Source organism: Oncorhynchus masou, chromosome 1, assembly GCF_036934945.1.
Source record: "Oncorhynchus masou masou isolate Uvic2021 chromosome 1, UVic_Omas_1.1, whole genome shotgun sequence".
In the NCBI taxonomy this organism is placed as follows: Eukaryota; Metazoa; Chordata; class Actinopteri; order Salmoniformes; family Salmonidae; genus Oncorhynchus; species Oncorhynchus masou.
This window is the reverse complement of record NC_088212.1, coordinates 65,907,169-65,923,309: the sequence shown is the minus strand read 5'-3', so window position 1 is coordinate 65,923,309 and position 16,141 is coordinate 65,907,169. Positions and strand designations below refer to the sequence as shown.

General features: G+C 46.4%; 1 protein-coding gene across 27 annotated transcripts in view; it reads right to left on the bottom strand.

Moving 5' to 3' along the window:
* The window catches only part of LOC135548435 (CUGBP Elav-like family member 4), a 187,467-nt gene that overhangs the window by 26,252 nt on the left and 145,074 nt on the right, over positions 1–16,141 (bottom strand). For 21 of the 27 annotated variants that reach the window (XR_010456825.1, XM_064978045.1, XM_064978085.1 and 18 more), the window contains 2 exons: positions 10,770–10,898; positions 6,108–6,187 (listed from right to left, as the gene is read on the bottom strand). Coding sequence is in view for 26 of the 27 variants with exons in the window: in XM_064978045.1 (XP_064834117.1) it covers positions 6,108–6,187; positions 10,770–10,898 (209 nt within the window). In the remaining variant the exon portion in view is untranslated. The remainder of the gene's footprint in view (positions 1–6,107; positions 6,188–10,769; positions 10,899–16,141) is intronic. The other 6 variants (XM_064978072.1, XM_064978189.1, XM_064978231.1 and 3 more) reach the window with 1 other exon arrangement.

Sequence of the window (16,141 nt, the reverse complement as noted above, 5' to 3'; positions counted from 1 at the left end):
CGTCCAGGGAAAGGAGAGGAGAGAGGAGAGAGGAGAGAGGAGAGAGGAGAGGAGAGAGAGGAGAGAGGAGAGGAGGCTGCCAGACAGGCAGAGAGACAGACACAGAAAGCCTCAGACACTGTCAAGAGGCCCAGATCCTATTTAATTCCAGCCAGTGCACGCTGCGCTGAGAGAGAGAGATACCCAGGAACTGCTGCTGCGGTTGCACCCAGGAAAGGTCAGAAGGACACAGGCAGCCAGGGGGAAGTCAGGATGTGATTAGCCAGATCAGAAAAGCAAAGACACGGGGAGAGAAAAGGACTCCATAATCATGACTTGTATTCATCTTTCATATAATGTGTCATCTTGACAGGTTCAGCACAAACGCCTACTTTGATTTGTATTTTGATTACAATGTTTCCTTGCACAGTACAAATCGAAAAGAGATGGAAACTACAGGGAGACAGAGAGAGATGAGGACTAGTGTGTGTGTGTGTGTGCGTGCGTGCGTGCGCGCGTGTATGTGTGTGCGTGTGTGTGTGTCAACAGCCAGAATGTAACCTCTACTGGGTCTCAAAAACAAAAGGCTAGAACCCAGCCCAAGCAACTCACCAGTGGTGCTCGAAGGGGGTCCGCCTCAAAAAGCAAAACAGAACAAAGACAAAGTCACTCTTACAAACAAAGAAACAAACAAACTGCCTCACGCGGTGAATGCGAATGCAGTAAGTGTTGAGCCCATCCACCAATAGCGGTGTTTGTGTCTCCTGCACTGTGCTGTAGAGGCTGGGTGGGTGTTGGGAGGGGTGTCAGCCTGCACCCTGGGGGGACAGTTGGTGTCATATTGGATTCTTCCTGTCAGAGGAGCCAGCCCTCTTCAGCCCTGCACCTGCCAGCCAGCGCCTCACCTCAGGCCAAGGGGGACCCATCTGGTTCTGTTCCCAAGATGCCATTTCAATTAGCTGAATCAATATGGCGGAGTGCCGCTCTAATGGTACACTGTTTTGTCCTTTCTAATTTCATTTCATTTCCTTCCCACCCCCTGACCTTTCACTGTTCTTTCCCTATCTTCTGCTGGGGCTGGTGGAGGGACGGGACTGTCGGTTTTAATGAGGTCTGCGCTGAGCAAACATATCCCTCCAGCGCCTCTCCAACCGGTCGCACCGCGCCTCTCTGACCGGTCGCACCGTGCCTCTGCACTGCCCCCGCTTCACACGTTTCCTTTAGCAGAGCGAGGGGCTGGCACTTAGATCACATTCCTTTTCTGCTTTATGTAGCTGTGTATTCCTTTATCTATTTATAACCATTTTTCATTAACCATTCTTCATTTATTCATGAAGAACGCATTGTGAGCAGCAAGAAGAAGGCTTGGGAGGGGAGAGCTCCAGGCAGCCTCTACTCAAAGCACTGTGACTCAGGACTCACTGACCCAAGCTAGGCTGGGCTGGTTTCTCCCTGTCTGCATAGTGCAGAGCAGAGTAGAGTATCAGGGAGCAAGAAACAGTCTGCAGAGCCAGCCTAAAGTCGTACTAAAACTGAAACACTACCACAGCTCCTATTCACTATGGTGCTGGAGAGAGAACAAATTGTGCTGGCCTTAGAATCTCATACTTTCTAAAAAAAAATCCCCTAAATCAGAATTGGCTCTTCACTCTATCTATAAAATATCTAGTGTCAGAACAAAGGATTTCATACCTTCTACTTCCTGTTATTCTACCTGATACATCCTGACTGGATCTCCAGCCCGATCTCTAGGAGAGACAGGGGACTTCAGAGGAAGAATTCACTCGAGGGGATCAGAGGACTTCATCCATCTGAAAAGAACTGGGAATAATTCAGCCACTAGATGGAAAGCAGCTTCTCTCTCTCTCTCTCTCTCTCTCTCTCTCTCTCTCTCTCTCTCTCTCTCTCTCTCTCTCTCTCTCTCTCTCTCTCTCTCTCTCTCTCTCTCTCTCTCTCTCTCTCTCTCACTCTCTCGCTCTCTCTCGTTCTCTTTCTCTCTCTCTCGTTCTCTCTCTCTCTCTCTCTCTCTCTCTCTCTCTCTCTCTCTCTCTCTCTCTCTCTCTCTCTCGCTCTCTCGCTCTCTCTCGTTCTCTTTCTCTCTCTCTCGTTCTCTCTCTCTCTCTCTCTCTCTCTCTCTCTCTCTCTCTCTCTCTCTCTCTCTCTCTCTCGCTCTCTCTCTCGCTCTCTCTCTCCCCATCTCCATCTCTCTCCTTTCTCTCTCCTTTCTCTCTCTATTCGCTGTCTCGCTCTATTCTCTGTCTCTCTCCCAGCAGAAAATCATAACCTGACAAACAAACAAAAATAATAACCTCCAACGGCATGACTCCTGTCTCGAAAGAAAATGAATTCAGTGAGGGGCAACAGGGAGCCTTCACTTTTGATGGGTACAGCTGAGGAATTTGTCACAGGTTCAATAACTAATCTAATTTTGAGAACAACACACTTGACTTGTGAAAAACTCACACTGGATGTTGTGTATGGGCCAAAACGAAGAAGAAGAAAAAATAAGGAAATGTAATTGAGGGATTAGAAATAAGCCACAAGAGTGAAACCATTCTGGTTTTATCTGCTCATAGCCCTGATATGAAGTCACTGGTGTAAAGTGGGTACTATACAGACATGTAAACACACACTCAGACTTTATCCTCAGCAGAAGCTTATGACGACAAAATACGGGAAATAATGTGTGGAAGCCTGTCTCAACAGAATACTAATGACAAACCATTACTTTACTATCATAATGGCAACCATGTAGACCGTTTTTTTTTAAAGAAAATGACTTCTGAAATTCTATGTTTATCTGTAATCATTCACCTTCTATACTTCATGGACATAGCAAAAAGTCCAGTCTCCTCAATATGATGTCAAAACAGGGAATGCTTGTACGTTATTGCACTGAAATAGTCCTCTAAACCCTGGTTCAGTGACATTATTGGGCTCCATCCTTGCTGAAAGGGTTCAACCCAAAGCCGTAAATGAGATAATCAAATTGAAGATAACAAGTTTGTCCAGTAATTGGATGAGGCTTCCATGTGGGCCTCCAGTTCAACTCCAGTTGAACCGGTCTCTCCACATATCCCCGTGGGCCTGATGGGAGGTATGTGTCTCATTAGTCTGTCTGTCTTTTTGTCTGCATTGGTCCGTACTGTCCATCAGTGACATGGCAACATGACCTACCCACGACAGTCACCCACTTTAACAACACACACAAACACACCATTAAAATACACACACAGTGTAAGTGATCTCAAGCAATAAAAAGGTATCTTCTCGTACTTGTATCTGTGTTAGAAATTCTATCATGCTTTCATCCAGCGTAGAAGAGAGAGAGAGAGAGACAGAGAGTGAGAGAGACAGAGAGTGAGAGAGAGAGAGTGTGAGAGAGAGAGAGTGAGAGAGACAGAGACAGAAAGAGCGACAGAGAGAGAGTGACAGAGAGGGAGATATATAGATTGATAGAGAGAGACAGAGAGACAGAGAGACAGAGAGGCATAGAGAGACAGCGAGAGAGAGAGAGAGAGAGAGACAGAGAGACAGAGAGTGCGAGAGAGAGATTGAGAGAGACAGTGAGAGAGAGAGTGTGGGAGAGTGACAGAGAGAGAGAGACAGTGAGAACAACAAAGGGATTGAGAGAGAGTGACAGAGAGAGAAAGAGAGAGAGAGAGAGAGAGAGAGAGAGAGAGAGGGAGAGAGAGAGTATTATGTGTCATGCTCTCTAGCTTTGTGTTATCTCTCATTAATCTGGCTCTCCACTACCTCTCTTTCTCTCCCTTCTCTCCTCTCACACACTGTCTCTCTCCTGCCAACACTAGTGAGCTCAGCAGGCCCTGTCACCGCCGGTGCGACACAGAACACGGCCATGTCTGCAATTTGCTGGGTGCTGTCTGCCCCCGGCTCTGCCATTTGAAGCCCTGCCACCTGTGTCTCCCCCTTTTTTCGTTCTCTCGTTCTCTTTTGCTCTCTCTCGCTCTCTCTCCACAGCCTTAATTCAACAGCTGAACCAAGAGAGCGTCGGCCTGTTTGGAGCCTGATTACCTTTTAAGTTCAATTAGGGGCACCTGCAATCTGCATCAATTAAAGGCCTGACCTGATCTATCAGCCGCTGCCCTTCGGTGGCGTCCCTCGCCCTTTCCCTTCATTACCATGGCTTTCATTACCACCCAATGTATTTTGGTCTGTGCAGGTATTATTTACGGCCGGGTGTGGCTGCCAGCTAACACAGATGCTCTAGAGTTGAACATTAAGAGAGAGCTCTTTGTGCGAGACTGGTCCAGACCCCACAGCTGGCAGTAGGTTAGAGAGCCTCTCTGGATCCTGCCTCCTGTTAGTCGGTTGTTGACGACATGTGGCACTGATATTATCCAAATTAACTGCATCCCCCTAGGTATCAAAGCCTTATCTCGGTACTAATGGCCACCTTGCCTATTAATCTGACTGGAACTTGGACGTAGGATATAGAAGTAACAGGTGCAGGGGTAGTGGGAGAGATATGGATAATATAGATTATGAATGAGCTTTTGGATGGCTCTGGATACAACTCCGGGTCTGTTTGGGGCTCCATATGTCGCCTTGGACAGTTCATCCGTCGTGGAGCAGCACTCAAGTGGTTTAGCTGGCTTTGGTACTGACCCTGTGTTACTGCAGGCTGGGCAGGGCAGGGGCTCAGCGCAGCAACAGACACACACCCAAAGTTAGAGTTGCTGTGTTTTTTCCCCCCTCCCTAAGCTTGTGACTTCTAATGCTATTGCAAAACGTGTCAGACAGCATCAGTAAGGGAAATGTGTGTAAATGACATCCGGCTTCCAGGACACTATCCTGTTGCCAGAGAGCTGAAGTAAATATTTATAGCAAGACATCAATGGAGTGTATGAACTTAAGGTGTCTGCCAGGGACTGTGAATCTAAAATATGCATGGAGATTCTGTGTTATTCATCATCTTCCCTTAGTAAAACACGTTTAATGATGGCCTTTACATGCCAGATAACAAGCATAACAACCCCAATTTGTAATTACTGCAGTTTGACAGGGGTTGCAGGATATCCAATAATTAGGATGATTCCCAGCATGTTGGGTAGGAGGAGATGTTTGTGTTTAGAGAAATACAGCATGATACTGTAAAACACTTTGGTTCCACTGTTAATTCTCTACTATCGTGGTCTCAAATGAATCGTCCAAGCAGGCTTGCTACAAAACCTACGACTATAAAGGTAAGAACTAGTCTCCTAAGACTCGTAAGTTGTGCTAGTATATTGCATTTTCTAATTAAATACGCTGAACGATAAGCTCTATGTGAATGTTGTGTTTTTAGACTGTAGGAGAATTCATTATTGATTATTTTCCTCTACGGAAAAGTACCTCCCAATGAGTGTGCACTAAATCAATTATTACAGTTTTGATTTCAGATATTTTTCAGAGACGATTTCCATATTTGAGCATGAAATAATATGAATCTTGAAAAGCTGCATCATTTCTGTTGCATATATGTTCTAGGACACACATAATGTATACTATTCATATGTCATTACAAAATGATTTCTATAGATACAGACTGGTAAAAAGGTACAATAGATATGAGAGGAGATATACAGGCGTAGGATCTTAATTTGGCCAGTTTCTCACAGCAGGAGTAACCCTGCAGCAACAGGACATTTGAATTATTGTGTGGATTATAATAAACTGACAGTTTTGTAGGGGTTGATAAATTGTTAGTTACGGCAAATCAAGTCAGGCGTTTTAAATTCAAAATTACAAACTTTAGAAGCCTTTTTAAACCTTGAATACACTACAAGTTAGCATTTCCTGCTCTGCATGAAATATCCTGCAACAGGGTGAGCAAATTACGATCCGACAACTGATCCAATAATATATACAGCATATTCAATGACAAGACATCTATGCTGCACATACATACAGTTGTGCAATGTGAAAAGTTGGATGCTGACTGTGATTACTTTGTGAACATCAATACATTTTATGTGTGAATGTATTATTTGAAAGCTTTAGGAAGGGCGGCTATGCCGTCAATGTTCTATACAGTATGTGTGAATACCCATTCTGTATACTGTACGAGTACTAGTATCTTATCGAAGCCGTGTGTGTGTGTGTGCGTGTAACACGGTTATACTCACTGGCATGGTCTGTCCGCCGTGCAGGCTGTTGATGGCCGACTGTGCTTCTGTGTGGCTGGAGAACTTGACAAAGGCACAGCCTGCACACACGCGCGCCCACACCGACAGACAGTCACGGAGGGAGGGAGGGAGGGAGGGAGGGAGGGAGGGAGGGAGGGAGGGAGGGAGGGAGGGAGGGAGGAGAAAGAAAGAAAGAGAGATAGAGAGAGAGAGAGCAGGCAAAAACATTCATTACCATTATTTTCATGTTATCTAGTTTGTTAATGTATTCTGCCATTTGTGTTTTCAGTGCATAACTCTGAATAAATCATTCTAATTGTAGTGTAGGCGTTAGCTGCATGGAACATCCTGTCCCTCGCCCATTTCTAATTCCACCCCTCTACGCCGGAGCACAGGAGCAACAGCATCTACCACCGAGCCTTGGTTGTGATTATTCATCTGTTTAATATTTACACATTGTGATCTGTGTGCAGTCTATCATAAAACAGATTATGATGACAAAGGCAGAGTATTATAATCTGCCTATCTGCCAGTATCTTTGCTTGTGTATAATTTTCTACTAAGGGCTTTGCTCAAGGGGCATTCAAATCATCTTAAATCTGTTGCCTGGCTTATGCAAAAATCTACAGGAACAGACAAAAAAAACTGAAGGTAACATTCTTGGGGTTTTCAATTAATTAACTTCTGCTTTCAATCAACATAATATATTAAACAAGATTAACGTATAAAAATGTATGCCCATGATCAAAAACAAACCCACAAATATGTAGCTATTCCAAGGATAAAGTGTCTAAACATAGTCTGATCTGTCAAAATGTACATGTTTATTGAGGGAGAGATAATAAAACAGAAAAAACTATGCAAAATAAAGAAAGTGTTGTACTGTTTAAAAGTGTTGTACTGTTTAAAAGTGTTGTACTGTATAAAAGTGTTGTACTGTTTAAAAGTGTTGTACTGTATAAAAGTGTTGTACTGTATAAAAGTGTTATACTGTATAAAAGCGTTGAACTGTATAAAAGTGTTGTACTGTATAAAAGTGTTGTACTGTATAAAAGTGTTGTACTGTATAAAAGCATTGTACTGTATAAAAGTGTTATACTGTTAAAAGTGTTATACAGTATAAAAGTGTTGTACTGTATAAAAGTGTAGTACCGTTTAAAAGTGTTTCACTGTATAAAAGTGTTGAACTGTATAAAAGCGTTGTACTGTATAAAAGTGTTGTACTGTATAAAAGTGTTGAACTGTATAAAAGTGTAGTACCGTTTAAAAGTGTTTTACTGTATATTTAAATGAGCCTACATTGAGCACTTTAAATTCCATAGGTGCATTTTACTGCAGGCTTCATCCCAGTCATATTATGCTCAACGGTTTCTTCTAGTTTAGACTCCTTCATACTCCTGTCTTCTGGAGGCAGCTCGTGTCTGATTACTAGATAGCTAATTAACTACATAGGTAATTAACTCATCTGGATTCATATGGACCTTTCTTACCGGAGCAGGACCAGTGTGTAAGGCAGACAGCGTTTTCCGAGCTTTTAAAAACAGCTGATACACATTTAGAAAGCTTTCAACAATCCAATTAGAAGTGTTTATATACATTTATTCATCATCAATTCCCCGCAGGGGCACAGATGATTCATTTAAATTACAATGGCTGATAGCTACACCCAAGAGAAACACAGCCAGACAGCCCATTCACTTAGTCATTCTAAAACAGCCATCCAGCAGCCCAATGTAGACAAATGAATCATTTCCTCAAAGAAATCAAATGTGGCCAAGGATGGAGTTACATACACTGGCTGCATATAAACAGTTTCCCCCTGTCACCTTGGCAATCTGTGCTCCATCAACATGATCAATGTTGTATGTAGACATGTGAAAATGTGAGTCTAATGTAACATAATGTTTTCTAAACGTAAATGGGAACTCTAATGATGGCTACGTGGGTAAGTTAGTATGTGTTCAGACCAGATGCTATATAAAGGCAGGAGACATGACTAAAAGTGGTTGGGAGACAAGTCACAAAGGGCTTTGATTTCACCGTGGCCCCCTTACTCTCCCTTCTATGGCACTCCCCTCTGCTTTGGAAGTTAAAGGTCCCCTTTTCCTCCAACTGGAGCGAGGGAGGGAGGCAGCAGCCGTCTGGGGGAACGTTTGATTGCACGCCTCTGTTTGAGGGAACAAAAGCATTTAACCTTTGTAGTGGAAATAATAAAGGGAGAGTTTGTTCTGGAAACTCAAAGAGCCCAGCTTTCGTTTCCAGGTCCTAGATGGTATACTGTTGGTTATCTCCCTCCATCCCCAACATCCACCTAGCTAACAAGGCTGGCCCTGGCAGTGATTAAGCCCTGGTGTCCCGGCTCAGCTCAGCCCGACTGGTGGCAGGGCAGGCTGAGAGTCGCTGCGCTCGGCAAACAACATGCATTTAAACACATGGGGCTCTCAACGCCCCCCACTGACTGAGGCAGAGAATGTAGCGGTGTGTGTATAGCCTTGCTTTCCCTGACCTAGAAAAAAAAAACCTGGATAGGTTTAGGACCCGGGGCATGAAGTTCTCTAAAGAATTGGAAGTGAAGCTAGACTCATAAATTGTAGTGCGCAGTCAGTCAAGGTTCTGGAATATGATGGTTGAGAAGAGGAAGAAAGAAAAAAAGACTGCATTACTTTCAAGCTCGCTGGAGGTTCTGTGCTGCCTTTTGAATTCCTGGAGAAAATCATATGTATGCATGAATTCCATCAGGCAGAATGGATGACATTTATAACACAACTTAATTATAGACCTAAAAGCCATCTCTCTGATATTCCTGACAATTCCTCGCTCCATTCAACTCTGGCAGCAAGTGTTTCACTTTGAGAGTACTTTGAGCAGGGCTGCCATACAGAGATGGATGTCAAACTTCTTGGCCTTTTTATTGGGTTGAAAGGATGCTGAAAGCCTCCGAGTGGCATACATTTACATCAACAGGGGACAAAGGCTCCATAATGGAATAGAGAGCACTGTCAATTTCAAGATCTGTTTCATTTGACTGATGGGACCATGTCTAGTGGTACGGTACTGTGGTTGCCAAAGTGATTTGTCTCCTTGCTCCTGGCTCTGGTAGGAGCAGTCAGTCAAACCCTTCTCTCAGTCACCTGGGGGCCAAACAACTGGGACAGTCTGTAAGTAACAGACAACACCCATGCTTATGGTACACCACTACAGATCTTAGCACAACAATGAGAGAGATATAAAGCAAGATGAAGAAAAGAGCTGATGATGTGAAACTGGTGATGAGAAGGGTATAGAGAGTAGCATCGAGAGAAGAGAGGAGCGCTACAGTGACTGGCAAATGAGTGAAAGAGGGAAGGAATGAACGAGGGAGCACACTGGTTCCCATTTGACCCAGCAGGAACACACAGCGCTGGGCTTATTTCATTTTGTGGGCTGTCAATCAGAGCCAGGCAGGCAGCGGGAGCGGCCCGGGGAGAGGGAGTAGGGAGCAGGCCTTTGGGCAACGCAGAGCAATAGAGCCCGGATCAACAGAGAGCGGAGCAGATGTTCACAACGATAGTCACACGGCTCATTATAGCCAGCCTTTCTCTTGAATGTACTTGGAAGCTGCACATTATCAAACCTCCCACCTTCTCACACATCTATTTCACACATTCAGCCATTTAATATAGGAGGATAAATCACAGGCAATAGAAAGAGAGATACAGAGAGAGAGAGTGCGAGGTAGGGGGGAGAGAGAGAGGGAGAGAGAGAGAGAGAGAGAGAGAGTGCACCCCAACGCTCGCTGCTTATCAGAGAAAATAACAAAGCTTGTGAACTAGTATATGAGAGAGAACCATTAAATAATAGGAGGAAGACACACTGCTGGCTAAGAACAATGCTTGAATCAAAAATCCATAGCCATCTTTCACTTCGTTATGATTCAATGGACTTCATAGCGTTTGGGCTGTTGTTGTGTTTCGGTAAATACTGCTCTACTGTTATTGTTGTGAGTGGCAGGCAGTGCTAAAATCCAGGGACAGACTGATTTATTTACAGTAGGACATCATTGTCCACAAACGTCTCTAGGGACGGGTGACAGGGATGTGGGAAACAAACATAATTACACCCCTCCGCCTTTCTGATAACAGGAAGAGGAGGAGGAAGGGAGTTGGGGGGAAGAGGAGGAGGTGTTTGCAAGGTGTTTGTTGAGTACGAGCCTAGGGAAAGTGAATGGTGTTAGGAATGGGGACTACAAAGGGAGAGCTGGAGAAGGAGGGAGTGAAGAGCGAGAGGTGCGGAGAGAAAAGATAGATAGGTGAGAGGAATGAGGTGTGATGCTGTATGTGTAGGGGAGGTATACGGGGAAGGCGAGAGAAAGAAGTGGAAAGGGATCTACAGAACAGTAAGGGGAAGGTATGGCCAGGGGAGAAGAGGAGGGTGAGCTAAGGAGTGGATGAGAGTGGGAAGGAGACAGGTGAAGTAAGGGAATATATAGAGGGAGAGAGAGAGGGAGGAGAGAGTAGAGATGGAGAGGGAGAAAGTGGGAATAGAGGGAGAGAGAGTGTGTGAGAGAGAAAGAGAAGCGGAGAAAGAGGGGAGTGAAGAGCAAGAGACAGTGGGAAGGAGACAGATAAGAAGAGAGGGAGTAAAGAGGCATGGAGGAAGTGAGGTGTGTGGGCAGGCGCTGACCCTTACTGGCCCCATCAGGCCCTCTCAGGACGGTGCACTCCTCGATCTGGCCGAAGGTCTCAAAGAGCCGCCGGACGTCCTCCTCGCTCTGCTGCTTCCCAAGCATCCCCACAAACAGCTTCCTGTCTTCTGGAGGGAAACCGGGGGAGAGGAGGAGAGGAGGGAAAGAAAGAAGGAGAGAGAACACAAACAAATGCTACAGCTGATGGCACCGTTCTGCTGAGTCTGTGAGGATCACCTCAGCAGGAAACTCAAAACACTCCCTGTCATCATCAGGCACACTGGTGTTCTGTTGTTGTTGTTGTTGTTGTGTGGTTTCCCTGGGAGGAAGACATGTTCCTGTCTCCACTGAACTATTCTAGTAGATAGAGCTGCCTGTAGTGTCTGGGTGATGTTTGATACAGATGTTGTTTGGAGTGCTGTTACTGTCAAGCAGCAGTAATACATGAAGATAAGAGCTCCAGTATAGCATAGTAGTGTATATAGTATACAGTGTATAGTGTTCCCTGGGTTGTGTGTTGTACAGCTGTATCCTGTGTTGACCTATACCCTTGCCTCCCTCGCCCGCTTTGACACGGCTAGTCCTGCTGGCCAGAAAGGGGCGCTGTGACTACGATGTATGGCTTCTATACCTCCAGATCTGGCCAGTCAGAAGGGAGGATTTTTCTAATTAATCTCCCCTGGCATTAGACAGAACATTCATCTTCTTTACCTTCTTCTACATTATGCATTTCCTATTCTACTGTGTTGTGGAATGGAATGACTACTAGCAAGAACCCATCCCCAGAACTGATGGAACGTGGCAGGGAGAGGAAGACGAGTTTATTGGAAATGACACTGTTGATCTTCAGCGTGAGTCATTTGACCGCGTTGGTGGAGGGAGCGGTGGGGGGAAGGCGAGGGGCGAGAGCATCACCTGGCCTTGGACAGATGTGACACCTCCTGTACCTGCCAGGTACCATTAGACACAGTTGTTCTAAAAATAAAGCTGGGGGGGAACATCAGATCCTGTTACATTCCTGTAAAGTTAAAATGCTCCCTGCTTCAACACACAAATGAGCACATGCATAATCAGTATGCCCTTCCTGCCTGCCCGACGGCGTGCCGCTCTTACTATAGCTGGAGGTGTCTGAGCTTTATCTTAAAGTGGAAGCCCTCTTGCTAGTCACGATCACGCTCATCTGGTCACGCCTCACACGGACCCAGCCTTACAGGGAGTGTATTAGGCAGTGTGTATTAGGTAGTTTTTGAATTGTTAGATTACTGCACTGTCGGAACTAGAAGCACAGGCATTTTGCTACACTCGCAATAGCATCTGCTAACCATGTGTATGTGATCAATTTGATTTGACTTGATACACTGACACAGCCTCACACGGACCCAGCCTCAAGACTCGAACGTCATGACCACGGCCCCAGCCTCTCACTCCTACATGACCATCTGCTGTAATAACTGGCCTCATGCATTCTCCTGCTCCTACACATTCATCTACGGTAGGGGCTGCAGGTATCCTAGTGGTTAGAGTATTGGGCCGTGGTCATGACGTTTGAGATTTGAGGCTGGGTCCGTGTGAGACTGTGTCAGTGTATCAAATCAAATTGATCACATACACATGGTAACTGAAAGGTTGCTGGATCAAATCCCAGAGCTGGCAAGGTAGAAAATCTGTCGTTCTGCCCCTGAACAAGACACTTAACCCACTGTTTCCCAGTAGGCCATCATTGTAAATAAGAATTTGTTCTTAAAAAATACAGTAGTCACCGTCACACAGCCATCTCTCTACTCATTAAAGCTCCTCTATTTGGCCTGATAGGCCTGACGAGAACAGGGTACACAGTGTATGGTCATGGGGAGCGGCTGGATGGGGACTAGACCACGAGAGGACAGGATATGGGTCTCAGCCGGGATGCAGTCACAGCTTTCAGCTCACAGAACAGTCCAAGACAGGTGCTTGTCTGGACAGAGTCAGAGCAGAGGTGAGACTTGAGTGGCTCCTAGAACACACCTGACTCCATTCGGACTGTCTCTCTCTCTTTCTGTCATCAGACGTTTCATTGGGGTGTCACTATCAGGCCTTAATGGTAGAAGTGCACTTTTACAGGCCTCCTGTGGTGTCTTAATGATTTGGGACAAAGACTAATTTCCAACCGGGGCCGGAGGAGGTCTAATGATAGCTTTACAAGGCTAATTAACTAGCCATGAGTGAGGTAATGAACTTTTCAAACATGCAAACTGAAGAAATAGATGACACCCAGCGAAAGCGTTACAGGAGAGTGAGAGCTCTTCTGAGCCCTCCTCTGGGAGAGAGGAACGGCCGGAGCGAGAATATTGAATTTGGAGCCGATATCTTTTCATTGCCTGACCTAAGCACTCTTCTCCTCTCCTCTCGCCGAGCCGGCCGGCCGGCCCACCGCACCGCACACCCTGGCCAGAGTATGAATCGCTATTCATTAGTCCATTTTACACCTGTCTCCAAAGCAGCGCGTTATTGGATCTGCACGGTTTCTCTACTCTTATGGCCACTCGGAGGCTTTTAAAGTGCATTTATGGTTATGAATAAATAACCAGCGATGCTCACTACTCTGCATAACGAGATGTCTAGCCTCCAGAACAGACTGAGAGAGTTCTTCATAAAAGTGTGTGTGGAGGAGGAAAATCAATGAGAATACTGTTAAAGTACAATCCTGCATTTACATCCAGACTCAAGTGGATGCTTCACTATGCAGAACACCTAGGATTTAACTGACATGGCTACTTGACCCGACTGTCTGTCTGACCCCTCTCCTCCATACTTATCTATCACAGAGAGATCCTAGCCCTCTTACCCCTGTCTGTAAATGAGCCCTGCTATAACAGGTGATCTGTACTGTGAATGAGTCTCCACTCAGTAGCCGCCCATGTAATCGACAAGGTCCTTCCTCCCCACTGCTTTACATTGAAGCATAAGTGTCTGCATGAGAAACAGACATGGAGAGAGGTTGATAGCTAGGTTTGTGTGCTACATTGTCCAACTGACTGCACACACACGCACACACACAGACACACACACACACACAGTTACCCACACTCTCCTCCACTCGTCTCTCTCTCCGCAGCTGTTCATTGCTTGACTGAAGGTAGGAGTAATTGTGTGGGATATAGGGCTGTGTCAGTCTGAGATGGCATGTCCAGTCTGAGATGACATGTCCAGTCTGAGATGGCATGTCCAGTCTGTGAAGGCATGTCCAGTCTGAGATGGCATGTCCAGTCTGAGATGGCATGTCCAGTCTGTGATGGCATGTCCAGTCTGAGATGGCATGTCCAGTCTGAGGTGGCATGTCCAGTCTGAGATGGCATGTCCAGTCTGAGGTGGCATGTCCAGTCTGAGATGGCATGTCCAGTCTGAGGTGGCATGTCCAGTCTGAGATGGCATGTCCAGTCTGAGATGGCATGTCCAGTCTGAGATGGCATGTCCAGTCTGTGATGGCATGTCCAGTCTGAGATGGCATGTCCAGTCTGAGATGACATGTCCAGTCTGAGATGGCATGTCCAGTCTGAGATGGCATGTCCAGTCTGAGATGGCATGTCCAGTCTGAGATGGCATGTCCAGTCTGTGATGGCATGTCCAGTCTGAGATGGCATGTCCAGTCTGAGATGACATGTCCAGTCTGAGATGGCATGTCCAGTCTGAGATGGCATGTCCAGTCTGAGATGGCATGTCCAGTCTGAGATGGCATGTCCAGTCTGAGATGGCATGTCCAGTCTGAGATGGCATGTCCAGTCTGAGATGGCATGTCCAGTCTGAGATGGCATGTCCAGTCTGAGATGGCATGTCCAGTCTGAGATGGCATGTCCAGTCTGAGATGGCATGTCCAGTCTGAGATGGCATGTCCAGTCTGAGATGGCATGTCCAGTCTGTGAAGGCATGTCCAGTATGAGATGGCATGTCCAGTCTGAGATGGCATGTGGACGGCCCCATTTTAGGAATGCAAATAGAAGAGAAGATCAAAGTTATCAAAACACAACTGACATCTGACAATCGCTTGTCTCAGGGAGCCTTTTCATTCCAGCGCCCGGTGTATTAAAAATTAATGGATTTTGCACAGATGCCATATGCTGTCAAGATTGATGCTTCTCTCTCTGAATTAAAGTCTTACCTTTTGTTGTAGGGTGCAGTGTGTCTGGCTTGGTTCTTTATTTCCCTCCCTCTATGTCTTCCTCTCTTTCTCTCTCTCACTCACTCTCTTTCTCTCACCGGGTGGGGAATGAGCTGTTGAGAAACCTACTTAGCTAAGGTTTTTCCTTCTGGTTGCAAGTAAATGCCACCCTAGAAACAATTAGTCTCATGCTCGACTAAAGTGTCAGTGGTTGACATGTTTTTTTAATGCGGCCTCATTGCCATATCACTTGCTGCTCACGCCGAGCGTATGTGAGTGCTGTGCTCTGAAAGCACGGACAGCTGCACCCAACGATAAAATATTCCTGCTAGGCCTCTGGGTGCATTTCAAATGCACAGTAATGTTTCAGGCAACACATCAGATGGGTTATGGTGCTGATGGGCTCATTATAGGGACCTGACGCTGCATGGCACACGGCTGCTGCCTGAAAGGCTCTGCCATGGTGGGATCAGACCCCACTCTATAGCCTAGTCCCAGCCCTGCTCCTCAGCCTCATACCCCAGCCCTATATACAGCCCCCAGTACTGTAGCCCTACTGGTCTACTACAACCCCAGCACCAGCTTAGTTTCAATTCTGGGCCTATCCCTAGCTCCAGCCCTGCTCAGCCCTGTACCCCAGCTCTGTATAAAAACCCCAGCTTCAGGCCCAGCTCCAGCCCCAGCTCAGGCTCAATCCCCAATTCCATCCCCAGCTCCAGCCATGTTCCTCAGCCCTATACCCCAGCTCTATATAAAGCCCCCAGCTCCATCCCCAGCTCCACCCCAGCTCCAGACCCAGCTCTATGCCCAGCTCCATCCCCAGCTCCCTACCCAGCTCCACCCCAGCTCCATGCCTAGCTCCAACTCCAGTCCCAGCCCCCTACCCAGCTCCAGTTCCAGCTCTAACCCCAGCTCCAACCCCAGCTCCAACCCCAGCTCCGGCTCCCTACCCAGCTTCACCCCAGCTCCAGACCCAGCTCCATGCCCAGCTCCAGCTCCAGACACAGCTCCATGCCCAGCTCCAGCTCCAGTTCCAGCTCCAACCCCAGCTCCAACCCCAGCTCCAACCCCAGCTCCGGCTCCAGCCTGTCCTGCTGTAATGCTGATGAAGATACATCTGACTGGCCCTGCCTCTGAGCAGACCCATAGTCTCTTTACTGATATGCTTAATCTGATATATGCCAGAAGATTATTCAACATAGTGAGGCGGTAAATAGAATCAGCAAAAGGGAAAGA